At 38.5% G+C, this 27,857-nt stretch overlaps 3 protein-coding genes across 3 annotated transcripts in view; all 3 read right to left on the bottom strand.

The window, feature by feature from the left end:
* The window catches only part of LOC107586430 (protein unc-13 homolog A-like), a 36,541-nt gene extending 12,920 nt beyond the window's left edge, over nucleotides 1-23,621 (bottom strand). The window contains exons 1-30 of the mRNA XM_016273798.1: nucleotides 23,306-23,621; nucleotides 17,590-17,619; nucleotides 17,397-17,496; nucleotides 15,659-15,776; nucleotides 15,045-15,168; nucleotides 14,882-14,952; nucleotides 14,609-14,663; nucleotides 14,086-14,115; nucleotides 13,721-13,916; nucleotides 12,778-12,897; nucleotides 10,416-11,165; nucleotides 10,214-10,307; nucleotides 9,397-9,443; nucleotides 9,049-9,127; nucleotides 7,654-7,659; nucleotides 7,187-7,261; nucleotides 6,873-7,092; nucleotides 5,319-5,546; nucleotides 5,101-5,242; nucleotides 4,835-5,004; nucleotides 3,736-3,851; nucleotides 3,435-3,598; nucleotides 3,199-3,352; nucleotides 3,033-3,101; nucleotides 2,691-2,780; nucleotides 1,571-1,705; nucleotides 1,035-1,168; nucleotides 864-949; nucleotides 347-473; nucleotides 128-224 (exon numbers count right to left, since the gene is read on the bottom strand). Coding sequence (XP_016129284.1) covers nucleotides 128-224; nucleotides 347-473; nucleotides 864-949; nucleotides 1,035-1,168; nucleotides 1,571-1,705; nucleotides 2,691-2,780; nucleotides 3,033-3,101; nucleotides 3,199-3,352; nucleotides 3,435-3,598; nucleotides 3,736-3,851; nucleotides 4,835-5,004; nucleotides 5,101-5,242; nucleotides 5,319-5,546; nucleotides 6,873-7,092; nucleotides 7,187-7,261; nucleotides 7,654-7,659; nucleotides 9,049-9,127; nucleotides 9,397-9,443; nucleotides 10,214-10,307; nucleotides 10,416-11,165; nucleotides 12,778-12,897; nucleotides 13,721-13,916; nucleotides 14,086-14,115; nucleotides 14,609-14,663; nucleotides 14,882-14,952; nucleotides 15,045-15,168; nucleotides 15,659-15,776; nucleotides 17,397-17,496; nucleotides 17,590-17,619; nucleotides 23,306-23,327 — 3,849 coding nt within the window. The 5' untranslated portion in view covers nucleotides 23,328-23,621. The remainder of the gene's footprint in view (nucleotides 1-127; nucleotides 225-346; nucleotides 474-863; nucleotides 950-1,034; nucleotides 1,169-1,570; nucleotides 1,706-2,690; nucleotides 2,781-3,032; nucleotides 3,102-3,198; nucleotides 3,353-3,434; nucleotides 3,599-3,735; nucleotides 3,852-4,834; nucleotides 5,005-5,100; nucleotides 5,243-5,318; nucleotides 5,547-6,872; nucleotides 7,093-7,186; nucleotides 7,262-7,653; nucleotides 7,660-9,048; nucleotides 9,128-9,396; nucleotides 9,444-10,213; nucleotides 10,308-10,415; nucleotides 11,166-12,777; nucleotides 12,898-13,720; nucleotides 13,917-14,085; nucleotides 14,116-14,608; nucleotides 14,664-14,881; nucleotides 14,953-15,044; nucleotides 15,169-15,658; nucleotides 15,777-17,396; nucleotides 17,497-17,589; nucleotides 17,620-23,305) is intronic.
* Nucleotides 23,622-25,056: 1,435 nt separating this feature from the next.
* Nucleotides 25,057-27,857, bottom strand: part of hmg20b (high mobility group 20B) — a 7,382-nt gene continuing 4,581 nt past the window's right edge. The window contains exon 9 of the mRNA XM_016273701.1: nucleotides 25,057-25,737. Within this exon, the coding sequence (XP_016129187.1) occupies nucleotides 25,725-25,737 (13 nt within the window). The 3' untranslated portion in view covers nucleotides 25,057-25,724. The remainder of the gene's footprint in view (nucleotides 25,738-27,857) is intronic.
* On the bottom strand, nucleotides 26,716-27,769 carry LOC107586424 (SWI/SNF-related matrix-associated actin-dependent regulator of chromatin subfamily E member 1-related-like; the record flags this gene model as incomplete). The annotated part of the gene is made up of 5 exons (XM_016273794.1): nucleotides 26,716-26,852; nucleotides 26,933-27,148; nucleotides 27,237-27,303; nucleotides 27,412-27,467; nucleotides 27,643-27,769. Coding segments are annotated over 5 exons (603 nt in total), but the record flags the coding sequence as incomplete, so codon positions are not given.

Genomic DNA, 27,857 nt, shown 5'->3' with positions numbered 1-27,857 from the left:
GTACATAAAGATGACAAAAAAAACATTTTATATATATATATATATATATATATATATATATATATATAGTATCTGCATCGAATGGCCTTGAAGATAGGAACCAAAAGGCAAGAGAAATAAATCTCACCCCATCTTTCTTATCGCGCTCCAGGGCTCCGTGCAAAAAGTCTCGAGACACCTCCTCATTCTCATCCAACCACTGGATGACAAATGGCTCGAACCACCTGTAGAGTAGCATCACAACCTAAAGCTCTATTACCCATCATACCACAGTCACAGTGACATTTTGAGTGTGCATGACTCGGATAATATGCGTGTGAGACGGGAGACTTCGGGAGTCACTCACGTGGGATATTCAGGCACTCGGCTCTTGAAGAAAGGCAGGTCTTTGCAGTATTCATTGTAGAGCCACTTTACTTTGAAGTGCAGGTTCATGTAATCGGCACTCTTGCACAGGCAGTTCTTTTCATGCTCTGAATGCATTGAGGAGAAGACAAAAGCTCTTCATGAAACAGTTCGAGATATAACAGCACATAATACATCTACGCAGAGCGGAGAACCCCTACTGAATCAGCAAATGAGAAGAATTCCACCACATGTCGACTTTTCACCAAGTGTGAAATTTAAGCGGCTATCAGTGAGAAACCCTGCCAGGCTTGTGTTTCTAACTTAAAATCTAACTAAGAAGCAAACTTTTATTTGTTGTATCTCATCTGTCCGTCAAGTTATGAATATTACAGACCTACAGCTGAAACTTTTTAATGAGGTTCTGGAGTCTTAGTCTACAAAATAGTCTACAAAACAAAGAATCAATCAATACAAAGGCTAGATATAGGCTAGATAGCTTCTTAGCTTAGACTCACCTTCCATTGCGTACTTCATATCCTGGGCAAACAGGTTCCACATAACCTCTGCGCTGATCTTTCCGACATTGAGCTCCTGCGGAAATCTGTGTGGACCAAAATATATAATATTAAGATCCTAAACAGGATTATGAAGGCACATTTTGTGAAATACAATGGTGCTGGACTCACTGGTTAAGGCAGGGGGTGTAGGAGTTCTTGTCCTCTTCAATAATTGAGACAATAAGGGTGATTAGCTTAGACCAGAAGTCTAGATTCTTGATGCTTGGACCTTGTTCATCTGGAGGAACCTCTCCTTTTTTGTTCTGCACAAAAGGAATTCATTTTGAAATGGTAGCTTGAAGCATGTTATGGCTTTTCATAATCTGCCAACCTCTGAAAGAAATTACCCCACTAAGGCGCACAGCAGGAATGGCTTATTCAGTCAGCAAACAAACAAACAAACAAAAATATGCCAACCACTCCAGGGGAACAAGATATAGAGCAAAACTGCAAAGCTTCACAGCAAAATATAGTAAGTAGCCCAGGGTTAGATGTTTAATTCAACAGGAAGAGTGTTTGATATTTATGAGGGAAGCCTATAACATCTTCAAAGCAGCATAAACAAAGCTGCACGATGACCTGCTCTGATAAAATGACTTGGATGCTCCCGGGGCAAAGAGGTTTGGGGCTGATCAGGGTCGTTGGGCCAGGAAGTGTCGACTCACCGGGTCCGTTTGGTATTCTCGACTATACAGCTCGTGGCAGTTGTTGAAAATGTATTCGTAGGTAGAGTTGAGGCAGGCTTTCACACAGTCCTTCACTACCTGGCTGGCACGAGGAGGACTCTGAAGCTCTTGGACCTGGAGAGGAACGATTCATAGTTCATTCAGATGTATAATTCGATCAATATGAACATAAATAACACTGAAGGTAAATTTTAAAATCATACAAAAGAAATAAAATTGCACAGAAAACTATGTAAAAAAAAAAGAAAGAAAGTGGTATGAAAAAAAATCAAAGAAATTATAGGAAAAAGAAAATAGAATAAGAACACCATGCAGAAAATAAAATTACATGATTATATGAAAAAAAAATCACGCAGAAAAGAAAAGCAAATTGTATGAAAATAACAAACTATTGTAGAGAAATAAAAAAAAAAAAATTTATACAATTTTCTTTTTTCATGCGATTTCTGTATGATTTTATGGGTTTCATAAAATGTTCTATTTTTTTTTATAATTTTCTTTTCCATATGAATTTCTTTTTGAAATTCTTTTTTTCCATACAACAACAACAACAAAAAACATACAGTAAACAAAGATAATTGTATAAAACAAGAAAATAGTCCAAAAATTGTAAATAAAAAAAGAAAAACATAGAGCAAAGATAATCATACAGAAATAGTATGGGAAAAAATGTATGAAAAAGAAAATTACATAAAACTTATTTTTAAAACAATTGCATGTATGAAAATCGAAAAAATAACACCATACAAAAAAAAAAAACATGCAAAAATTATGAGACAAGAAAACTGTCAGAAAATCGTAATCAGAAAAAAAATCATAAATTGTACAAAAAAAGTGAAAACTGTACAAAAATCATAAACAAAGAAAATCATATGATAAATCACACATATTCAAATTGTATGAATAGTTTTTTTTCCAAAAATCATAAAAAAAGATAAACATGGCAAAAAACTGTGCAAAAAATTGTATGGACATTTTTTTAAATTATATATTTAAAAATCACGCAAAAAAAGAAAATCGCACAGAAATATGATGTAAAAACCAAACGGTCACATGGTCACATTTACATGGTCAACCGCATCAGGGAGTAACAACTAACCTTCATCCTGAAGAATGTGATACTGGTTAGCAGGTCCACAGTAGACTTGAGGTCCTGTAGCCTCTCAGGACTGCTAGCTGGGAAATTATTCTAAACACACACAAGAATGGGTGCCTCTTTGTCATCATACTCATTTCTTCCTCAGATATTTTATACTTCTCAATACGACTTAAAGCTTTTATATGTAGTCACTTCAGACTAATCAATCTCATTTGTCTGATTCGACGATCTCACCTGCAGGCGAACACCACACCAACCATTTAACTTTAGTTAAGAAAGCTCCTTCATACAAAAGCGAGGAAAGATGAGACTACTCAAGGAAACACCAAAAAGTCACAATACCCTGTACATAGAGAGGTCAATCCTCAGAGAGTTGTGAAGCTGGTCCAGAAGCTTGACAAATCGCTCTTTCTACAAAGAGCAAACAAGAAACCACCCTAAATTATTAGCACACACACTTCAGTGCTGAAATCTTCCTTTTCGGTATGTTGTCGAATCAAGCACTCACCCCAAAGTTGGAGGCAGCGAAACGGTCAGAGGCAGACACATTGTTGGTGGCCTGGGTTGTGTGAGCGTAGTAAGCGTTAATGTTGGCCAGTAGGGTGCTCATGACCGCAGGCACTCCAGGACACATGTACTTTGATGACAAGCAGGCGAAGTGTCTAGAAACAAGGTAAAAAAAGTACCTAAATACATAAGCAAACAACTAAAATGTCAATGGCAAGACTGTGGGGAGAATCATACGTCATGGCTTGATAAATGGACTCCACCCCGTAACGCATGGCAAACTCGTCGACGATTTCTTGGGGCGTCTCTTCGAAGTAAACCTTCCATGCGTCATCACCCTTGGCATCTGGTATCTTCACCACCCCGTTGTTCTGGATGTCCGTTAGATAGTGGAAAAGGTTCTATGGATAGATGGAAAGAGGATCAATTCGCTAAGGAATAATTTGATATACTCTATCAGGGACTATGCACTTAAGCTTGCTAATAAACTATCGTAGTTGGAAAATGAGACACATAATCATGGCAGCGTCAGACTGACCTCGTGCAAGCAAGTGTACTGGACGTGGTACGGAGCTACGGTTTCTTCTCCTTTGATCTCCACACTGATGTGCATACGAATGGCTCCAGACACAGCAGACTTGTCCGTACGCTTGTCTGAAAGGAAGTAAAAAGTTGGTAAACCATAAAAAATACAAAAGCAAGAAAATCGCAGAGAGCTGTGTGATGAAAGAAAGTGGTACAAAAACCATAAAAATGAAAGAAAATCAAACAGAAATCATCTGAAAAGGGAAACTGTATGAAAATTGAAAAAAAAACAAAAAAAAACAACTGTCCGAAAATTGTGAAAAAAAAAATTCATGTGGAAAATAAAATTTAAAAAATAGAACATTTTATGAAACCCATAAAATCATACGGAAATTGTATAAAAAAAAAAAAAGAGAGAAAAAAAGGGAAACTACAATATACTGAAAAGAAAATCATATGAAAATCGTATGAAAAGTGGAAATTGTCCAAAAAAAAGAAAACTAAACTAGGAAAATCATACAGAAATTGCATGAAAAAAAAAAATTGTAAGATTTTTTTTTTTTTTTACAAAAATCGTAAAAAAAAGATAAACATGGGAAAAAAATTGTGCAAAAAAATTGTATGGAAAAAACTACATTTTAAAGTCAAACAAGCAAGTGTTGATTTTAGAAGTGCAAGAAAAATTGAAAGTAAAATGTGTAACCTCAGTTAATAAGTTTTTATATTGCAGTGCTACTATACAAGTATGTGATAAAACTTTTAAGTGTCTTCTTTGCAAGGTAGTGTCAGGAAATGGCAATTTTACAAGTTTAGCAAGAGAGCGAGCGAAACCAAGCCAACAAGTCATGCCAATCGTTTTGATAGATCACAAAAAAAACAAACAAATAAAAACATGATATATGACCGCTCATCTAATGATATGTCACGCTAATGGTTCTGTAATCCTTGTCCTCGGTCCTAAAGGTCAGTGGCAAATAGGGTCAAAGTTGAAACTGTTTGATCTTTGAGTACTGCATTGCAGTTTGACCTGTGCGCAACATAAATATAACATTACATTTATATTATTAATGTATTTTGATATTTTCTAAGAAAAATATGGCTTGGTTACTCACCCAGGTTGTACCAGACGTCCATTTCTCCGCTCAGAGTTCGAACCTCGATGATGGTCTGACCGAGGAAATCATCAGACTCTCGTTTGAACTTCTGCTTTACTCTGGACTTAATATCGTCATCCTCGTCCCACACGCGCACTTTGATCCGATCGGAAGAGTTGTGACACTCACTGTGTGAGATGTTTTTGTATCACCATGAGCACTGATCCTCAACAACATATATTAGACACATATTGAGTTTTGAATCCAAAAAATGGTCCACTTACAAATTGAAGCTCTCATCCCATACAGGGTTGAGGTTGCCGTAGATGGTCTTGGTTCGTTTTTTGGTCTTGCCTACTTGCACTGTAACATAAGGATCGCTGGAGCCGGTCTTGTCCTTTGCCTGCAGGCCCTGGGCACATAATACTGAGCGGAGAAACAACAGGGTTCATACTAAGATAACCAATATGACAAACTTGTACTAGTCGAAGTGGGTCATTACCGGTGATGCTGATCTTTGCCGACCACTTGGACGTTCCGTCCAAGACGCTTTGCTTGATCTGCTTCATCTGTGCCACGTGAGTTGCCTTGATGACTCCAAACACGTCCTGAATCAGCTCGAATATCTCAGGCTTGTTGCGTTCACGGATCTTCATGCGATCTTTCAATACCATGATGATATTCTGCGTGCGATCCTCAGCTCCATGCTTGGAGCTCTTCTCCGCTGCCCCTGTGAAATATGGAAAAGGTTTATTTAAATACACCTTATATTTACACTAACGGTCAAAAGTTTGGAATGACTGTGATTTTTTTTTATGTTTAGAAAGTTATGTTCACCAAGGCTACATTTATTTGATCAAAAATACAGGAAAAAACTTAATATTGAGAAATATTATTACAATTCAAAGAAACTTTTCTATTTTAATATACTTTAAAATGCTATTTATTACTGTGATGCAAAATTGAATTTTCGGCATCATTACTCCAGTCTTCAGTGTCACATGATCCTTCAGAAATCCTTCTAAGAAACACAAGCTTAAGAAACATTTCATCAATGATGAAAATAGTCTTTTCTCCAGGATATTTTTGTGGAAACCATGATATACTACCAAAAATAATTAATTCATTTTAATTAAAAAGAAAGGAACAAATAAACACTTTTCCAGCAAGGACACATTAAATGTGTGACAGTAATGACATTTAAAATGTTATAAAAGATTTCGGTTTTAAATAGAAATAGAAAATTCTGTTCTTTTAAACCCTATTCATCAATGAATCCTGAAAAAAATATTAATAATTGAGCATCAATATTAATCGGTAATAACTGAGCAGCAAATCAGCATATTAGAACTATTTCTGAAGGATCATGTGACACTGAAGACTGGAGTAATGATGCCGAAAATTCAGCTTTGATCACAGGAATAAATTACATTTGAAAATTTATTAAAATACAAAACAGTTCTTTGAAATTGTAATAATATTTCATAATATCACTATTTTGACTGTATTTTTGTTCAAGTAAATGCAGCCTATGTGAGGTTAAGAGACAAAAATAAAATCGTAATTATTCCAAGCATTTGATATTTACATTTCAATAAATATATTTCAAATCAACAAGAGATATAGTAATATATATATATATAAAATAATGATGAATCCTTTTTTTGTATTTAAGACATTATTTGAGAGTAATTAAATAATCTTAATAAGCATCTTACTCTGTAGACAATCGGCATTAAGCAAATCTTGACACTTCTCGTGACACTTGACCCCACACTCGGTGCAGCGCATGCCCTGTCTAGCAATGCCCCACAGAAGCCCCTCACACTCGTAGCAGTAGGTGGGGGTGGTGGCCGTCCACACCTCAAAGTTGTGTGGTGTAGTACAGGAAATGGGGTAGATCAAAGCCTGCAGGGTCTTTTAATGTCTTAAATACAAAAAAAGGATTCATCATTATTTTATATATATATATATATATATAAAATAATGATGAATCCTTTTTTTGTATTTAAGACATTATTTGAGAGTAATTAAATAATCTTAATAAGCATCTTACTCTGTAGACAATCGGCATTAAGCAAATCTTGACACTTCTCGTGACACTTGACCCCACACTCGGTGCAGCGCATGCCCTGTCTAGCGATGCCCCACAGAAGCCCCTCACACTCGTAGCAGTAGGTGGGGGTGGTGGCCGTCCACACCTCAAAGTTGTGTGGTGTAGTACAGGAAATGGGGTAGATCAAAGCCTGCAGGGTCTTCTTATAGACGTGACTCTTCTGCATGGTCATAATAAATCAACAGGTAAATGGAAAACGGTTCTGAACTGCAAAATGTCAATGTCCAGGTAGAAAACGGGGCTTGTTGACATACCAATTCTTCATTGTTAAGTGTGCTGGAGGCCATAGTAGAAGTGATACCTGCTTTTCGAGAGTTCTGGACAAGAGACTACAAAAAAAAACAAAAATGTAGGGCTCAAAAATAAAATATGCATTTGTCGAGTAAATACACTTGATTGCATTCTAATACATACGAACGGAACACTTCTTAGCAATATTTTTATTTGTCCAACGCATGACAATAGAATGAGATAGAAAAAATAAAGATAAGAAAATAAGACAACATTTTTTAACAGAATAGAATAAAATAAAAAGATACATTCCTTATAATAAAATATACACAGTAAAAAATATTGAAACAATGAATTTGTGATAAAAATGTCAGTTTCATGAAGAAATTCCTTCTAAAGTGTGCAGTGAAAACTAGCAGAAAATGGTTTGTGGTTGGAATTGAAGCATTTTACCCAGGAGTGCTGAAAAAGTGAAATTGTGAGTGCTTACCATTGCCTGCAGGAGGTATTGGCATTGAAAAAAGAGAAATAAAACACAAAACATTTTAGAAGTTTGCCAAAGATAATTCAACAACTTTTTATTTCATACATCAACTTAAGTAAAAAAAAAATAAATAAATAAAAAAACCGGTTATACTTTTTATAAATCTACTGACACAACCACAAGGAGAAAGTATTTATGTAAAGAGGCCTTGAAAAGTGTTTGTACAACAAGAATACATGTGGAAGACTGAAATATGAAGGGAGCAGAGAGAAAAGAGAAAGAGAGGGAGGAGGTAGTCTGTCTGTAGTTGAATTGTTTTGACACGTATTTTAATTCTGCTCAAGTCAGCACTTTGGCTTCTGACTTTTAGAGTCAGTAGCGGTGACGGTAAACTGGATTAAAACCGACAAACTGCGGAGCTGTTTAGTGCAGTATGGTAATTTCTCCCTCATCTTCCAGTCCGTAGCGTCAAAGCGAGCCTGGTGCCGTTGCCTGCTCTGACAGATCTCCAGTGAAGGCTGCCAGGAGTGTTCTTGGCTGAATAAGTGCAGCCAGACCTACACGACAGCTGTCAGCAAATCAATGATTTTTTTTTGCCTCTTGTTACTTTGTTTAATCTACACACAACTAACTCTCCTGTCAATCTAATGAGAAGCTTTGCAGAAAATGTTAACAAGTAAACCCAAACATGCATTCTGCGGCTTGTTAAATGTTGTTAATTAACATGCACTAATGCTCTTGAACATTTTGTTTAAACTTAATTTTATGCAAGGCAATTAATTTCAGACTACATGAATACATTTTGTTGGGTGGAACCAGACTGAATTACTAGCGAAATTTAAATGTGGTTATTTCATTATTTCATTGCTTACATGAACATGAACTGATGAATTAGACACAATAAGACTAGAAACATGTATTAGTCGGGTCAATTTAGATTTCATGTTGCCTTTAATGCCCATACGCATGTGTTGCCTCTATCCAATGATGTTTGATTTTATTTGCCACCCAAACCTTTTTTTTAAGTATCAGTGGAAAAGTTCAACAAGCTCCCAAAATAGGTTACAGGCACAAAACAAGGTTAGCAGCTCACAAAGAAATACAGAGGCCAAAATTAATGGGACTGTAAAGGAGACACTGAGACAGTCAGGAGGCTGGAGATTCATCAGTCTACAGGGTGAATGGAGCTGAGTAATGCTCTAATAATGTCTAATACTGTAGCCGTGATTCAGACAGATGTGCCATAGAGACTTCTGTGAACTATAGACCCTTGACAGACTGCTGCCCAAAATAAGCACGCTGATGCATACGGACGGTGCTTTTGAAGAGTTGGGAAGTTGACGTTGGGTCCAGCAATGCTTTAGTTGAAACTGTGACGTGCTGTTGTGTTGTGTGACTCACCAGGTCTCGGACGAGAGGGATGGCCTTCCTCTTGCGTAGGTCAGGCATGCTGTCTATGCTGTAGAGAGCACCTCCAGGCCTGTAGATCAAATGGGTAGATGCATTTTATATATTCATACACAGCTAGCTATTTCCAACTGATCTAATTTAACCAACTGGTCTGAACAGGGGATCCGGAACCATTTGAAAAAAAAAAAAGAGGTCGGAAGAGTATATTCTCCATAGTGATTCAGGTACTTTCTGATATTTAAATGTTTACAAATGATATATCATCTAAACCATGAAGTTTGAATATCTCAGACGTTTAGCTGCTCTGAAAATGAGCTGCAGTCCTTTGGTGACACTCACCCTGCTTGCAAAAAGAGTGACGCAAGTCCTGGAGTCTCGCCTCGAGCCTGCAGACAACAGGGAGTGACAGCGGAGTCAGTGACAGCACTCCATATATCTCGATTTAATCGGTCCGCTAAACCATATTAAACTTCTCTTTAATATCCATGCAGACCTCACAATGTAATTTCAATTATATAATTTATATTAAGAAAAAAGACCATTGTCTATTTTGATTGGACTCAGAAAGAGCCTGCAGTCAGCTGATCTCATTGACCGGATTTGCTGGACATCTTTATCTCCATCATTCTTATTCTGTCATAACAACTCCATGTGTATCTCAGAGGAAGCGTGCTGCAGTCATTGGTCAGGAAAATGTGTTTACTGTGGACCCACACATAGCTGCACCCACCTTTCAGACTGTTTGTCCAGCTTCGGCAAAGCAGTGAAGGGCATGACAATCGCTATGGCAATGACAAAAGACTGAAAAAACAAAAACAAACAAACACACAAAATAGCAAAAACAACTGGGGTGGAACACAAAAAGGGACAAGGCATGAAATCCCCCCAAAAAAATTGTTTTGTAAACGTATGTAACAGTAAAATGTAAAACTTAAAAGTAACATGAAATGGACAAGACAGGCAAGAAAAAGGATGACAACGAAGTGGAGAACTAAACGAAAACTAGCAACCCAATGTTGGCCAACGGAACCAACTGAATAGGACATAAGCAAGCCGGCAAACTTTGATTGGTTACTGAATTACTATTTAGTTGGACGAAGCTGATCAAACAAATATAGTATACATTTCAGGCTTTACAACTTCAGACCTCAAGTACCTCCTGCAGCTGAAGGCGAACCCTGTTGAAGAGTCGCAACCAGTTGGCTTTGGCCCTTACTGCAGGGTCCACAGGTGGCTCCAGCTTTGGTGTGCTGTGAAAAGATGTTAGAAAAGATTAAAAATTGTTAGATTTAACTTGCATTCAGAAAGATGTCATGAAAGGCTACACCTTATCCAAGGACTCGGCACATGAAGTTTACCTCTCTGGAGAAGCCTCTTTCTTTTCTTGTTCTGCTTCAGGCGGGACCTCGGTGGCAGGGGTAGACAAAGGTTCCTCAGAAGGGGCTACCAGCTTGCCTACAGGTGTTGGGAACTTCTCAGGCTCCACCTCTGAGACTCGTGGTGGGGTCGAGGTACGAGGTACCTTGGCAAAGACATCATGTGGCTGCTGTGGGGGTGGTGACTCTCGCTTAGACTCCATGGTCTGGAATGGTGGTTGGGATTGTGGCGGCTGTTGCTGGTGCATGGAAGCCTGTTTCTCCAGTGGTGGACGGCTGGTGGGGGCCTCAGGAGCCAACATTGGGGCAGTGCTGGTTGAGGTAGGGGTGTAAGGTGGCTCCTGCTCTTCACTGAGAGTACCATCCAGTGGGTAAAGGTTTTCATCCTCTTTATATACCCTTCCTTCCTCTTCATTCTCATAGGGATACTCCCCTTCCTCCTGCTCATAGATCTCACCATCCTCTTCATCATATAGTGCCCCTTCTTCACCTCCATCTTTGTTGTACTCCCCATCATCACTGTAGACGCCCTGCGGCTCATCTGGATCCCAACCAGGTGAGTCTTTACCGTAGCTAACAGAGGAATGGCAGGAGTGGTATAAGTCGTTCTCGTCGTAGAACTCTCCAGAACCTCGGAAGCTCTCGCCATCATCTGGGCCAAACTCCTCACTAAGTTGGGAGCTGCCGCAGCTCAGCTCACCCGAGGAGGCATAGCGACTACTGCCGGTGGGACTGTGGGAGTAAAGAGTCATTAGTTATATTGACAAGTCATGGAAGAAACAAGATGGGCGACTGCTGATATACGGGTTTATGAGCCGTAAAAAGAGAGTTTGAGGCAAAGAAAGCAGGAACAAACAACCACAGAGGAAAATAATACTTGTCAGCTGATAGAAGTCTCTCCCTGCTGAAAACAACAGCTTAAACCTGCCAAAGACCGTTTTCTGGTTTTAACTGGTCTATCAGAAGTCAGGCCAGTAGACCAGCTTAAACCAGCTAAGACAAGCAAACTAATTTAGGGTTGGTTTAAGACACTTTCTATAGCAGGGAAATAGTTGTTGCTTATTTATGGATGAATGCATGTGGGTAAGGTGGTAAGAGAAAACGAGCCAGAATCCTGAGGTTCATTTGAGGGACTCGAAGAAAAAAACATTAACATATGGACTCAAAAAGAGCTGTTTCACAAAATACGCTAAGATTGCAATTGGAAGAGTTGTCAGTGGACAAATTCACTCAGGTGGACTTAAGAAAGGATAAGACATTGGAAAAAAGGTAAAGAATAACACTGAGCTGACAGAAAAGGGTATGCAGCATTTTTCTGTGACACCTTAAGAAATGGAAGGCTATTTATCTTTGCTGATGAATAAGCCAGTTAGGTGGAGAGAGATTGAGAGAATGGAATGAGCAAGAAAAGACGCACTGCCACACAGACAAACACACACATGATCGATTATGGGACGTAAGGTTTAGTAATGCATGAAGAATCAGAAGCGAAAGAGATGGTGTTTGTAATAGGCTGTGAGCCAAAAAGCGTCTGGGCTTCAGACTGGAGGAAATACGAGAGCCACAGGACACACACACAATTACACATACAATCAAGCTTCTGTCAAGCCTTTCCGCCAGTTAGTGATATATCCTTGTCACCTTTTTTCACTTCCTTGCGCACAAACCCATAAATTCTCAAGACACACACACAGCTTTATTTCCTGTCTTCCACACAACACAATTTGGCTTTCGGAAAGGTTTTGTCCATGAGATGTTGAGAGGATAAATCAGTGATGTGAACATCCCCTGGTCTCTGTCATAGCCATCGACATGGTCCCGCCTGCTGCCCACACACAGCCTTCTGTGTCTAAAGGCTATGTAATTAGCGCACACTAGGCTTTCGGAATTACAACGTTATTCACCAACTCTGTCAGGCATATAGCGGGTAAATAACAGACTTCACAAAAAAAAAAACAGACCCAGTGGACCCCCATTGGCAATTGCACCAAATTCCGATTACACGGTACAGAAGACACAAGAAAAAGCTTCTGAAACGCACGGGTTGGTTACCTAATAACACGTGACAGGTCATTAACAGGTACATAACAATCGTGATAGAGGACATAGATACATATACAAAGAGGTATAGATAGAGTATATATATATATATATATATCAATAGACCATGTATGTAAAAGAAGGATTGGTGCGCATGCATGGCAAGCATAGCGAGGACCACAGGACCAGACATGTCCAATTCCACGACATCATCACAGCGGGACGGAATCACAGGCTGGAGCAGGAAGAAGAGCAGGAGGAGGAGGTGGAAGAGGGTGGAGGGGTAGGAGCTACGGAGACCCACCTATCAGAGAGCGAGTGCCTACTGTCTAAGGAGTACTGGCGGCTGGTCCGCCTGCTCGAGCCAGAAGCCGAATCGAGATCGCTGTGGCCGTTGGTGGCGGAGTCTAAACTATCATAGCGTCTGGTGGGAGGGAAGGGGATGGGGGAGGCAGGAAGAGGAGGAGTATGAGTAATGTCTTTTTTCTTATTTGAAAATAAGAAAATTTTCACCTCATCAGGTCACATTGGATGGAAAATGGCCCAACTTAAGGCAATGATTAACCAGTTGCTAAGAGACTCATATCAAAAGCATCACTTTGGGATCAGGATCAGTCCATAAGTAAGATTTTATAAAGGAGAGGAACTCTATAAAAGGAGCTCTGTCCCAGATGGCGCCCTTGATGTTGACTTGCAGTCTTGTGGCCTTCGCATCTGTAAAGTCCACGAGACTGTAGGGTGGCCCATTTGTCATTTTATGTTTCCAAAGGCTGCTTACAAGCTGCTTTGAGGCAGCTATGCCTCCTTTTGGTAAAAATATCTTAGGAGACTATTATCCAACAGTCTGTGTGGTAAAATGACTTGGAGAAGGAGATTCAGGTGCCATTTGGGACAAGGCAAGAGTCTCAGAGCACAAAGTTTCCAGCATGCAATGCAAGAATGCCAAGAATACCCCTTTTGTAAGGCAAAATGCACAGGAAATAAAAGCTTGTTTTGAAGTGAACTGCGCCAAAACGAGCAATTTAGGGAAAACGTTGCATTCAAATCACAGAGTGGCACCACTGTGGCTCCAAACCCATTAAGTGTATACAATGACTGCTCGTCCAAGGCTTGTATACAGTCACCAATGCATAGGAATAAGAACAGAGGAAAGTCGCACAGACACAGTGAATGCTTTAACTACCTGATAGATACTAAAGTTACTAGCATTAGCAAATACATTGCAACCAGGAATTAGGACAATTTACCTAATGGCTCTCTGGTTATCATAGTCATAGTCATTCATGTCATTGTAGCGGGAGCCATGGTGCATTTGACGGATGGGGTATTGGTGCAAGGATGCGTTGGGCTGAGAAGTGGTGTAGAATGGCGGCGGGATGCTGTTGCTGGTTTCGCTGCGGTAATCACTGTCTCGATCGTCCACAGCACTGTCTGGATCATCATCTGATAAGCAAGTGCAGATTTTAGATGTAAAATGTGTGTATTAAATGTAATATCTGATTTTTTTTCAGTAGAAATGTTCCAGGACCAAATCCATACCCATCATACTTCGGTAAGTATCAACGAAAGTTTTATGCATTTTTTTTAAACCCATAAAACAAAGTTTACTTACTATGCTGGTCCCCCCATATGCTCCAGTTACCTATGAGAACAAGGATTCAACAGAAAAATTAGAAGTAGGCCAAGAAGTCAGTGATGAAAATTTATCTTTTTGAGACACATGTCTTTGTGTGACCATGAACAAGCAGCTTGTTATAAATCTAGGTTGTGAAACTACCAGGTGTGACATGGACGTAAATTTGGATGTCTTCAGTGCAGGAGAGTGACCTTGCCCATGCACGCTAAGTGCTAATGGTTAATAGCTCTGAAGCGAAGCAATAAAAAATAGCCTGTTGGCAAGCCAAAGCTTCCTGGTCCTCCTTAACCCACCCATACTTGAGATATTGCTGAATACTATCCAGGAAATCTCTATGCACCATGATGCTAAGCCATCCATCTAGTGCTCAGAGATAAAGCAGTCTCATATTGGAGCTGCTGATGGGGTGACTGGTCCTCTAATGAGGTTCTGCACACATCAACCTACCAAGGGGCCATGTAATTTATAGTGTGAGTGTGAGTAGCGCTTGAAAGCTCACAGCACTGAGTTGATGGCATTGGAAGTGGTTTCTCATGCTCCTCCTGGTATGTGTACTGCAAAATGAGCAAACAAAAATTACTGAGTCTGGCAAGGCAGTTTGAACAGGTAACAGTCTTTATTTTAAAAGGTCAGTAGTTCAGACGGCAAAGTAAAAAAATAAAGTTCAGGTCTCAGGAGTTCTCTGACAGACTCAAATGAATGCATGTTCTGCCCTTGGGCTCTGGGGAGGACTGCAAACACAACAAGAATTGAGTTGAATGAGGAGACTCACATCTTGGTCCCTCATGGCATTGAGCTGCTCCAGTTTCTTGGCCCAGTATCGAGCTTCCTCCTCTGGTATATCTGGAAGTATGAAAACTATTAGTTAGTATTAAAACTTAGGACAAATTGGACCAAATACAGTATTGGAGAAAGCAATAAAACAGCAAGGACACCTAATGGGAGTTCGAATCGTGTATCCAAAAGCACTCGATGGAACGTGGGATCCTTGGTGCCGCAGATCTCATTCTCAGCCATAATAACCTGGGAGTCTAAAGTCAGCCATTGTCCTGGACCTTCCTACAACACCAGAGAAAAAAAAAGCACTGCCATCAGAGACATGTTTTTGTCTGTACATTTGGTTTGGCTTAACTACCAAGGTATACAACTCTACCTGTTCAGGGTAATTTAGCTTAGTGGTTATAGATCTTTGCTGGTAACCAAAAGGTTGCAAGTTTGAACCCTGTAAAAGGCGAATGTTAAAAAGCACCGCTATTTCATTTAACAAGCCACTTAATCTCAGATTGCTCCATGGGGGCTATGCTTATAACATTTTTATGACAAACACTGCAGAAACAAATTCCACTGGTGCTGGTTCATTAAATTATATTTAAACCGGTATGAAATCTTAACAAATATTAACATATAGGGTCTTACAGGGAATGTTTTCTGCAACATGTTTGCAATGAGAGCCAATGCCAGGCATCAGCTACAGATCTCCACATATAGCTCTACAGAGGGTAGAAAAGCTGCAAGCTGTTGGGGGCCAGGCCGGCCATCTGGGCTGTACCTCGTTCGACTGACGAATGCTGTGCAAAGGGATCCACAATGTGCCAACCATGGTGTCCCAGATCAGTCCTTTGTTCCATACCTCCACTGTCAGGCCCAGATCCAGCCTGTTAATCTCACTGAAAGATGAAGTGAAGGATAATAATGAGAAACAGAGAGATGGAGAGAGAGATTCATATGTAGTACAATGATATGGAGACTATACTCTGTTATGACTGTTTCATATATCTTCAGTTAATAAACTCACATTAAAATTAAAGAGACCTAAGACCACAAAAAAAACACTTTTCTGAAATACAGTGGAGAAACTGCACGACTCGGTAGTTTCAGATTAGACATGCTGAAAAACCAGACCCCAGAGAATAGCGGAGAACAAAAAAAGATCCAGTTTAACAGGTGCACTATATTAAATGGAAAAGGAAACAGAAAATAGCACTAAAAACCAAACAAGGTGCAGACAACAATGCCATCTGTGACTTGGGCATCTCTAGTGAGTGGCTTGCACAGACCTCCAGAGGAGGGGAGAAGTGGTGTTATGAGGGCAGTAGCAGCTGGGGGTAGAAATCGTGGTCCGGGGGCACCTAAATTGGATTAAAGGGGCACCTAAAAAAAAGGGGACCTCCCCCTGTGCACGCCACTGTCTCCAGTGACACTCCAAGTGAAACTCCACAGGACTACAGTCTCTAAAGCTGCATCAAATCCTAATAATAGCCTCAACTTTGATATCAAAACCAATCCTTCTAACAGACCACGGGGGCTAATCTTGGGGACAGTGGTGGTGCTGCATTACACAGCACACAGCAAGATACAGAGGTGCTGAAGCAGATCTGGCTTATAGATGACTCAAGATGAGGTTGGCAAAGAATTTTGCAGTATCGACCAGATGCTTCTATAATATTATTTTTTGTCCATTTACACAAGCTCCCAGTGTCTTAAAAGCTTCAAAATGTATGTATTACTTACGTTCTGGACAAAATCCAAGCTATGCTTGCCAGTGAAAAAACTATTTCTTGTTTGTGAGTGAATGCAAGTGTGTTGCTGTGTTGTTCTAACTGATTGCTTGGTGGTTGCTAGGGTGTTCTGGGTGGCTTCTAGAGTGACTGCTAGGACAGATTCTTATAAGTTCTGGGTGCTTGCAGGAGCTTATCCATGGCTTTATGTAGTGTCTAAATTTGAGGTATCATTCATTTAGAACAAGCCCATAACCCCAAGTATGAGCATTAATAATGGCTTTGTTGTACTAAGCGAACTCCACTATTTAAATGTTTTATGTGTGCTCCTTTACTGTATCTATAGTCTTTTAGAACAACTACAACACATATTAAGTTACATAATAAGTTTAGAAGACAAGATTTATTGCAATCAGTGCTAAGCAACGTTTGGGCCCTTGAGGGTGGAACCATTAGGTGTACCTGACTGCCACTACCAAGGGAATGCAAACTGTAACATGAGAAACAGAAATAGCTCTTTCATCAAGGTTCTTGTCAGCTCAGTTGTAAGGCTCGAAACATACCCTATGCAAGTTAGTGAGTGCCAATGTTTCTAGCTACACAAGCTCAAGTTCTCACGATATAGCATTCTCAGCATTGCCACTAGGGCACACACATTAAGTATGCACAACGGGACCCTGTACTTGGAATGCACTGGCCAAACATTTGCATCAGCATGTTTGCTTACTTGAATTAAGCATGTTTCTAGCACTTCTTCGTACTGCTAAGAGAAAGAGAAGAGGAACTCACAACATGAAGTCCTGTTCCCAACATGGCTGACTGCCTCGCACGGCTATGGTGGTGCTTTTCACATTCTGAACCTTCAGTGACACGTACGTGTTGAATTTCTCTGCACAGAAATACCAGTGCATTTAATAGAATGTTGCAGAAAAAATACAAATGACATTGTGGAAAGCTAGTTACAGTGAGACTTCAGGCTTACCTTGTGGTCCATCGAGCTTGGCTTTCTTCACTGCAATAGAGAGAGACATGTATGTAAATAAGTGATAAACATAGGTATTAAAAATAATCACACTTTACATATAAGGCAGTGCATTTCATATTCAATGTCAGCATATTTGCATTGATTCCTCAAGGCTAGACTCCAGTTTGTAGTGATTTTCAATTAGTGGGAAGGCAATTAACTTTTTTGGGGGGGACCTGGTCTCATGGTACTGCAATGTCTGAACAAGCAAAAATAAATAAATAAATAAAATAAAATACCATGGTGCTACCACGGTTTTGGACACTGTCCCATGTTACTGTAATTTTTTTTGGTATCTATTATTTTGCATGGTGGTACCATAGTAAATAAATATGATAATAATTAATTACCACAGTATAAGGTGAATGTAAGTTTACCTGATATCAAAATATCCTGTAAACACCATCTGATTCTATCACTGTACCATGGTAGCACCACAGTAACTTTTTAAAGGTGTTATTAAAAGAGAAATACTTTATAAAAACCTTTAAAACCATTATGTCAAGCAACAAAAGAAACACAGAGCGTGGCAATGGTACAAACTCTCCAGGAAACAAGTTTCTCTCTGCAGATTATGAACAATTTGAGTGGTTATGAAACTGCAGAGAGATCTAGAGAGGCAGTCACTATCAGTTATGCATAGGGGAAATCTGAAAAAAAAAAAAAATGTTCTCCAACTGAGCTCCTTTTAAATCCGAGTGTGTCAACGGCCCCATTCATAATTAATTTTCCCATATTCAGTGCGGGTAGAAGCATCCTTGAGTTAAGGGGACCTTAAAATAATTCTGAGCCTTCCACTCTAATCCTTCAGTCAGTGTTCCTCTTTAAATTCAGTGCAGAATTTCTCACTTCCTCTAAAACGCTTACTGGTTGACACTTTTAACACCTGAGAGTAGCTCTAAGCTATACCAAATGCAAAGTATATGAGTCAGAGTTATTTAAAAAACTGATAATATCTAAAAAAAAAAAAAAACGAATTGAAACCATCATATTGCATTTGCCTGTTTACCAACACTGCAAATCTTCACTTGAATGCTTGGGGAAAATTGAACATCAGTTCCATGCTGAGAAGAGGGAAGGTTATTTTGGTGCTAGTCTACCTGGTAGATCAGCTTGGTCAAATTAGGTTGAAGCTAGTCAACCAGCATTATCTGGTAAAATGAACATGATTCTGGTAAACCGGATTGGCCAAGGAAGTCGTGCTGTTTAAGCTACAGTAATTAAGAAGCCTAACGAGGACACTAGCATCCAAAACACTGAAATTTGTAGTTTCAAGAGTGCTAGTAGCTCCAGACGAGAGTTTGTGTGCGGTATGGTATGGAGTGGAGTTTGCCAACAGTAGTGGGTGTTTTCTTTCGCTCCAGGATGACTCCGAGTGGGGTTTCGTGGGTTTGAATAAATTACAGCCTTGCTGATATGAAGTACAATAAATGAAAAACAAGTTAATCTGCATCTAGTCTCAGCCTCACACATTATATCCACAGAACACTGGATGAACGTCTGATGCAAAAGATGCACAAAATGGGAAAACACTTTAGGAGTTCCAAAGTTGTCATTCAGTTGAATTCTACAGGACTTCCAGGGGTTCTTTAATGGTTCTTTAATTCTTCAATGACCTTGAATGGTCATTATGTTTACAACTTTGACAATAAGCGCTTATTAGGATCAACTAAACGCTGAATTTTCAAAAGTATGTGAAGTTCACGGTGTAGACTCTTGACGACTAAGGATGACATTCTTGAATAAATAATTGATTAGATGCGCGCCGGTCTGTTATTGTAGGGACATCGACTTTACATTATCATGTCCCTAAACATAACGTTGAACAAAATGAACTGTGATTGGTTGTCAGTCAGATGGCCTGTTAGGCGATCTTTGGCCAATGAAAGCTGCTATGTAGTCCAGACCTATAAGCTCTAGCTTAAATAAGTACAAAGCCATTTTTATCGGTCATAACTAGAGAGAAATAGAGCCGAAACTGATAACACTTTCTAGAGCGCATGTGTTGACAGCCTGTGTTGACATCAAAACTAAAGCATACTTTAGGCTTAACGGTGTGTTACCACTGGATAGAACGTAGCAGAGCGGTAATTTTTGATGAATTCCTACGGAATTCACGTTCGCGCAATGCATTGTGGGATTGGCAGAAAATTGGAGAAAGCTTTTAGATTGGCTGTAAGCATTCAAATACTCAACTCTATGCAAATGCTACAAAGAAAATGTTGAATGGCAGTCAATTATCATGAGATGTAGGTATTGACGTCTGTCACGAATGTTTAAACATCTGATTGTGTTCGAGTTTCTGCTGGATTTAGTGAGTAAATCATATTATTTACATATTACATTTCACTCTGATTTCTAATTAAGTTTGGATGCTTGAGGAACTGGCTGGACTAATGAAAGTGTATTAAACTGATAGCGTATCTTTACTGTGGGCATTCAGAGACAAAATTTGCGTCTTTCCAACTGTGATGGCTTGTATATATATGATGATTAAATAAGGCTATTCATCATAATCATCACTCACTTACAGACACACTAGCGTTTTGAGCACTGCTCTGCTGCTGTAGTGGACAAGCACAGTAAGGCCGATACGAAAAAGTTTGATCATTATGACCATGACTCAAAATGATTAACGCTGCACCTCCACTCTAAGGTCCCGCTCACGAGACGCCGTTGTCTCCACCCGCCTCTGCCAGGGTATCCTCTCGTGCTCCCACGCACCGTTTCCTGTCATGTGGCTGGCATGCACGTGTGCTGCCTCTTTATCTCTTCCCCTCTTCCTCTCGCGCTCAATTAATCTCTCTGTGTAGCCAAGCGCGGGTAGAGCGCGCTATATCCTGACACTAAAAATAACCACTTCAGGGTGAATGTTGAGGTAAGGGCTTACTTATTTGAGGCTTTTCATCTTATTTTTTATCAAAGCTTTGACAAAAGTTTTTTTTTTAACAGTTTCAGTTAACAATACTGCTTTAAAGCGACAAAATTTCATGTTTTGATGAATAATATCAAATAAATACAACTCCACAGAACGTCCTTGAGGAACTAAAGTTTCTTGCCTATTTAGACCACTAGATTCAATGTTATTTCTCTTATGAATGTACTTATCAAAGAAATATTGTATCTGCAGCTGCCTATAATTATTTAGTTTTTATACCTCTGTGTAAATCTACAACATCTGCAATAGGCTATTAGAGCTAAATTATACATGGTAACTGCTGTTAGTGTTAACTACAATTCAGTCATATATCTGGGAGGGTAAACAGGCAGTTCTAATCAATTATTAACATGAAAATGAGTTGAGGCCCAGGTTCCTTAAAGGCAGAGCTCATCCAGAAATTAAAACACATCATTCGAAAAAGAGTTGAACAAAAAAAAGATGTTTAGTAGAATGTCCAGGCTGCTCTTTACCATAAAATGAAAGTGAATGGTTTCATTGTATGGAAAAGTCAATGAAGTAAATATTTTTTGCCAAATTATTCCTTTAATCTATTCATGCCGTACTAGATTTTAACTAATAGCTAAGAATGCTTTTCTTTTACACAAACCAGACATTTTAAACAGAGCTTAGAAAAGATGCATTAAAATTCACAGAAAAGTGGTGAAAAGATGGTTATGTAACAGGAATCCAAGACTTTCGACATCATCAAAACACTTCCAGTGGGAATTAGGCAAGCCATGCTGTACATCTGCTCAGGTTTCTAAGGCAGGTGCCAAGAACGATGCCAGTCTATGTGACACACACCCACACACCCACTGTCACTTTCGGACGCTGGTTGTGAATCCGTTGCCTGTTTAATTACAGAGTGGTGGCAGACGTGCCATGGATCAGAATGTCTGTGTGGGATGTGTTCAAAGAAACATGGCTTACAGTATCGTTTAGAATTCTGAGGCTCCTACAACAGATCTTCTACAACAGACCAATCTGATTTGCATGTCATCTTGCGTTAAATGGCAATCAAGAAACTGAGCAAGGCAAGCGAACACGGGTAAGCGGTCCATTGCAAACTGCAGACCAAAAAGGCTAACAGTAAGTGCATATGAAAGACATTCAGCCAAAGATTTGCACCATGTATTTCCAAGGAGCCACTATTCATACTCTCAGTCCCTGATATAAAAAAAATCTAAAATCTAGGTTGCATTATGCTAACGCAATAGTTAACATGAACTAACAATAAAGTATAATTTTACAACATTTATTGCATTTATTATCTTGGTTAATGTTAATTTCTACATATCCACATGAAATACGAATGAAAATGAAACATAACATACATTACAAACATTAAAATAATTGCAACCAAAGCTAAAATTAATAAATTAAGGTGTCACTGTGCTTCATTTTAAACACTAAAATACTGCAATTGTTACTTTAGACATAAAAATAACTGCAAAAAAAAAGAATAAATAAACAAATAATTGTGCTACTTTTGAAATTTAAATAACTGCAAAAAAAATAAAAAATAAAGTTTCAGCTAAATGTCTCGTTGTGCCTCATTTTTAATATCAAAATATCCCAAATTTGTGTAACATTTTTAACATGAAATAAATGCAACCACAGGCAGTTAAGAAACGAACATTCAGCTGACTGTCAATGTTGCTTATTTTTAATATTAAAAATGTGTTTAAAAAAAACTTTGAATGCAACCTAAGCTTAAGATAAGAAACAAAAGTTTAGCTAAATGTCTCATTGCGTCTCAACTTTTAATATTAAAATGTTAAATTAAATTCTGAATATAAACATTTAGAAATGAAAATGTATATAAATCTGTACGTCAATAATGATTTTTAATGGCTTTGTTATGTAAGCATGTAATATGTGAAAATATCATAATATTTGAATATTAAAATGCATCGCTTAATTTCATACAGTATGTTACAGATATTCGCCTCTCTATCCACAAAAGGGTCCTTGCCTGAAAAATGCTGAAGACCCCTGATTTATACATCTATCCATCTGTCAATTTAGACCACATAATGATTCAAAAAAAAAGATTGGATTGGATTTGATTTTATACAAAAATATATATGATAATGTGGATAGCCATTACGGCAAAGAAAATCACACCTGTAATGTTGTCTGTCCATCAAGAAGGTTTTGAACTTCATTTTACCACCATACAGTAAACACAGTTAAAAATAGATATATCATACATCAAAGCAGATCCCATTTGAGCAGGGGAGCAAACTAAAGCTCCATTTGGAATATCAAGGGAACACACCCCTGATTCCTGGCTGCATTTAAAACACGGGCGGATTCATTTCTAGTGCATCTCTATGAACAAACTGCACATTTAATCAAATAACTAGACAAATAAAGCAATAAAAGAGTAAGTTATTAAGCTAAAATAAAAAAAGCCATTGCACAGAGGGGACACTCCTTCTACCTTACATTTCATTCTGTAACCTTACAGTTCAGCTTCATTTGCATGAATACAAACCAATAATATTTAACTCCACAGGGGACGAATATGTAACCGATTATTGATCAGATTGAAACGCATGCACGCGCTTGTAAACTATGCATTTTAATTAATTAGTGATTTGTTAAAATCGGTGACACATTTAACCCTTAATATGACTAAATATATACAATCCATGTAACGTATATTATACATAACCAACAGCTGGTTTAAGTAATGCGTCCATGCATGAAATAACGTAGGCTACTTACCTCCAACACACAGCAGTGACATCTCTTTATTTGTTAATATTCTCGTCCTTCTGCGTTATTTTAGATAATAAAACTGCTATTAAAACGAAGTATGGATTTTTTTTTTTACGTTGAGAAACCTCCCCTTCCCGTTATCAAACTCTACCCCAAAATATACAAAAATAACAGCAGCTGCTATTCCGAATCCTGCAGATAATTCAACCCGAGGGTGTTTTCAACCACCCTCTCGACGCGAACCGCTGTTAGCCGGGCTGTGTGTGATGTTTAGCGGTTTTTGCAGCCGCTCGTAACGCGACGCACAGCCATCTTGTTCAGCACCGCCGCCGCGAGGAGAGCTACTGCCGTGACGTCACTGCCAGCAGCAGAGCTCCTTTCACTCAGCGGAGGCGAACCAAAGTGTGTCTATGCATTTTAATTAATTAGTGATTTGTTAAAATCGGTGACACATTTAACCCTTAATATGACTAAATATATACAATCCATGTAACGTATATTATACATAACCAACAGCTGGTTTAAGTAATGCGTCCATGCATGAAATAACGTAGGCTACTTACCTCCAACACACAGCAGTGACATCTCTTTATTTATTAATATTCTCGTCCTTCTGCGTTATTTTAGATAATAAAACTGCTATTAAAACGAAGTATGGATTTTTTTTTTACGTTGAGAAACCTCCCCTTCCCGTTATCAAACTCTACCCCAAAATATACAAAAATAACAGCAGCTGCTATTCCGAATCCTGCAGATAATTCAACCCGAGGGTGTTTTCAACCACCCTCTCGACGCGAACCGCTGTTAGCCGGGCTGTGTGTGATGTTTAGCGGTTTTTGCAGCCGCTCGTAACGCGACGCACAGCCATCTTGTTCAGCACCGCCGCCGCGAGGAGAGCTACTGCCGTGACGTCACTGCCAGCAGCAGAGCTCCTCTCACTCAGCGGAGGCGAACCAAAGTGTGAACTGTCAATTAATAATGCTCGGCAATTACAAATATAGTTTTAATTGTAAATGAGTTTTTGGGGTCCGAGAGACTCCAATGCCTGCTTTTAATCCGTCGAAAAACCTACTTAAAGAAATAGTTCACCCTAAAATAAAAATTCCAAAATTGTCATAAATTACTCACCGACATGTTGTTCTAAACTCGTGTGACTTTCTGTCTTCGGTGAAACAAAAACGAAGAGTGAACAACGGCCTCAGACTCCATTAACTTGTCAAAAAATATGCTGTGAAAGTGAATGGTGACTGAGGCTGTTTGTCCGCAACATTATGTAACATCTCCTTTTCATGCCAATTCCTAATTTTATGAGAATATTAAATAAAAGAATAACGCTACAGAGACATTTTTACTGCAATTGTCTTTCAAAAACTGTGGTTGCAATTATAAAATATTAGCCTACTTTTTATAGGATTTAAAGTATTATGAGAATCATTTGTAGAATGCACAGTTGTGACTTATTAATCATTTTATATGACTTACATTCGTTTTGGCTGCATTCAGTAAGAGAAGATGGATAAAGTCATATTAAATTCTTAGGTCTGGAGGAAAATTTTGTTAATTTGATATATATATAAAAAAATTTTTTTTAAATGTATAATTGTTTTTTATTAAGGGAACACTTCCTTTTTTTCATTAGAGTACAGGACTATTCTTTATGTTGTGGCCAATGTCACCCTCTACTGGATAAACATACAACTCAAAGCTGAATAAATAATGGAATCATAAACAAAAAAAAAAGTAAATGTTATTGCCAGACTTTATTATCTTTTTTTCACCACAAGATTTTTTTCATATTAAAATAATTGATACAACCCCCCCATTCAAGTACATCACTAAAGCAGTGTACTCTTGACACCTGAAATATTTTAATGCTAGAATTCACCACCCTTTGCAATGCCAACTGACTTATGGTTCATTCCAAATGGAATGCAACAACTACAAAAAAACATTATTTAGGAATTAATTCAGAAAACATAATGATGAGGAATGTTACTCAATGTTTAGAGTAAAATTCATAAAATTCATGGAACAATTCTCAAGAGGTTCTTGCAATCCACAGCACTGTGCAGCAAGGGTTCAGGTCACCCAATGTAAAACGCTGCACTTTACATTTCAATACAACTTAATAAAGACAATATTACCTTGTAAAAAACATAGCATGCCTTTGAACCATGCTTTCCGTGATTCTAAATGGACTTAGTCTTTCAATTAACTGCTGTAATTGTCAAAACAGCAATATGATGCATTACATGTAAATGATTTTAGAATCCGCCGTCAACAGTGTTACAAATTAGCTTATTGGCGAGTAAAAATATCCAATTAAACCGTATGGCCCGTTACACCTTGTGAGGCAGAGCATGGGTGTCCTGGGCCTTCCAAATGCTTGGGACGTTTAGATCCCACCACAGCTATAGACATGTTTTCAAAGCTTCTCACTGGAGGAAAATAAAGAAGCAGAAAAAGATGTCTATCAGATAACAAGCTTACAAAGTCATAAATGAATCTCCAGCAGCATATGCACGATCTTATGCAGTTATGGACAGAAACAAAGTACTTTTACATTCATACTGTACTTGAGTATTTTTATTTTGGGAAACTTACACATTTCATTCAAAATTTTGTCATTTACACTTATTGGACCCTTGAATTATCAGCAATTTTTTGAATGTATATTTTTGTACAGGCCTATTTTTGTTGACATATTAGAGTCAAAAGTTTTTAAATAAAAGATTTTGAATATCTCTTTTTATCACTCCAAAACAAATCTGAAAAGACTGTTGACAGCCAGGAAAAAATGTTTTTTTATTTTTTTAATTAAAATGTTGTATAAAATTAGGCAAATAACTAATATAGCTAAAATAACATAACAAAAAACCCCTTTGTAAAAAACAAATTTCAATATTTTTTAAAGACATGTAACCTACCAAACAGATAAAGTGTAATAAAACAAATATTTTTGCAAAAAGTTTCCTTTCCACTAGTATGAAATAACATGTTATGAAAAGCCAAATAATAATAACAAAAAAGAAATAATGGAGAAAAAAAAAAGATTTGCCTGTTTTTACTTTTGATACTTAGTACAATAGTAATTAAGGGGACAGTTAACCCAAAAAATGAAAAATCTGTCATCAAGTCATGCTCAAGTTGTTCCAAAGCTTGCTTTCTTCTGCTGAACACAACAGAAGATATTTTGAAGAATGTTGGTAACTGAACAGTTGATGGTAGCCAGTAACTTATGGAAGTCAATGACTACCATCAACTGTTTGGTAGTTTCAAAGTGTCTTCAGTATTTTCATTTTTGGGAGTGAGCCTGTTATTACGAAATCTGTATTTTCCCTCAAGTACTTGATTTTTGTACTTCCTCCAGCACTTGTCTTATGGTGCATACTATTGCAAACCAGAGGCAGAAATAGTTACCTGTCTAGGTGAGCCAAGAGCTCTTGTAGCTTGAGGACTAAGGCGCGATGCTCATGAGGCCTGCTCTCTAAAGCACTACTCAAGCGACTCAGGTACGAGTCCAGCGTTCCAATCGATGGTGTCTCGCCTGTGCCTGAGAAAAAAACAAAGCTGTTTCTCACTGCAAAATAATCTATCAGGGTACTGGTATTATGGGCACTGTACAGTACTGACCTGGCAAAGGCACAGTGGCCAGGCTGTTGAGCAGTGTCTGTTTGATCGCCTGAAGGTGGCGCTGTAGAGCTTGCGTGCGCAGCTCATCCTGGCCCAGCTCAGCCTCCAGCCGCTCTTTAGCGCTGAACATGTCTGCAATGTGCTTCTGGAGAACCGCATTCTGCTCTTCGAACTCTACATTAGCCTTGCGCAGTCGCCGCAGCTCCGCTTCTCGTGCTGGGAAATGCGCAGTTTTAAGAATATAGCTTTCCATGTTTATGGTTTGTTCTAAGAAAGAAAAAAACAAAACCAAAAAAAAGCTTACCTTTGTTTTGGTCCAAAAATTCTTCTGTGAAAATAGGGACGTCAAATCTGGTCGTTAAGTCTGAGTTCTGAAGGAAATAGTTTCATGAGGCAGATTGCAAGAAAAATGTCCATGCTTACTACTTCAGGAATGGGGCGAGAATGTTTGAGAATTCAGGCTGTGTTTGTATACTTGCCTTAAAACCTGTAGATCCTGAACTGTTGGCATTGATAATGACAGAAGTCAACTCCTCTGTAAAACAAACAAACAAATGATTCTCTCTAAAACTAACACTTGCACCATTACTAATGTTGAATTGCACATTATAGCATACTCGTTAAAAAAAACAAACAACAATCACCAGAAAAGTGCATGCAAATAACACCCCCTAAAAAGAGAGAGAGAGAGAGAGAGAGAGCATTTTTACCTCTCTTAATTCTCTTGTCCTGAACTTTTGCACATGTGATCTGATAAGCTTCACTTTTCTGATACTCCCTGAGTTCTCGTGCATATTGCATTTTGTCCCTTTCGGCTTCATCTAGGTACCGCTGTTTAAAAAACAAACAAACAAAAAATTAATTAATTCATTTTCATCAGAAGGATGAGAATCCAAGGAATAGTTCACCCAAAAATGAAAGTTTG

The sequence above is a fragment of the Sinocyclocheilus grahami genome, unplaced genomic scaffold, assembly GCF_001515645.1.
Source record: "Sinocyclocheilus grahami isolate Dianchi unplaced genomic scaffold, SAMN03320097.WGS_v1.1 scaffold81.1, whole genome shotgun sequence".
Taxonomy (NCBI): Eukaryota; Metazoa; Chordata; class Actinopteri; order Cypriniformes; family Cyprinidae; genus Sinocyclocheilus; species Sinocyclocheilus grahami.
Note: the sequence above shows the minus strand (reverse complement) of the source record. Positions and strands in the feature narration are given on the sequence as shown.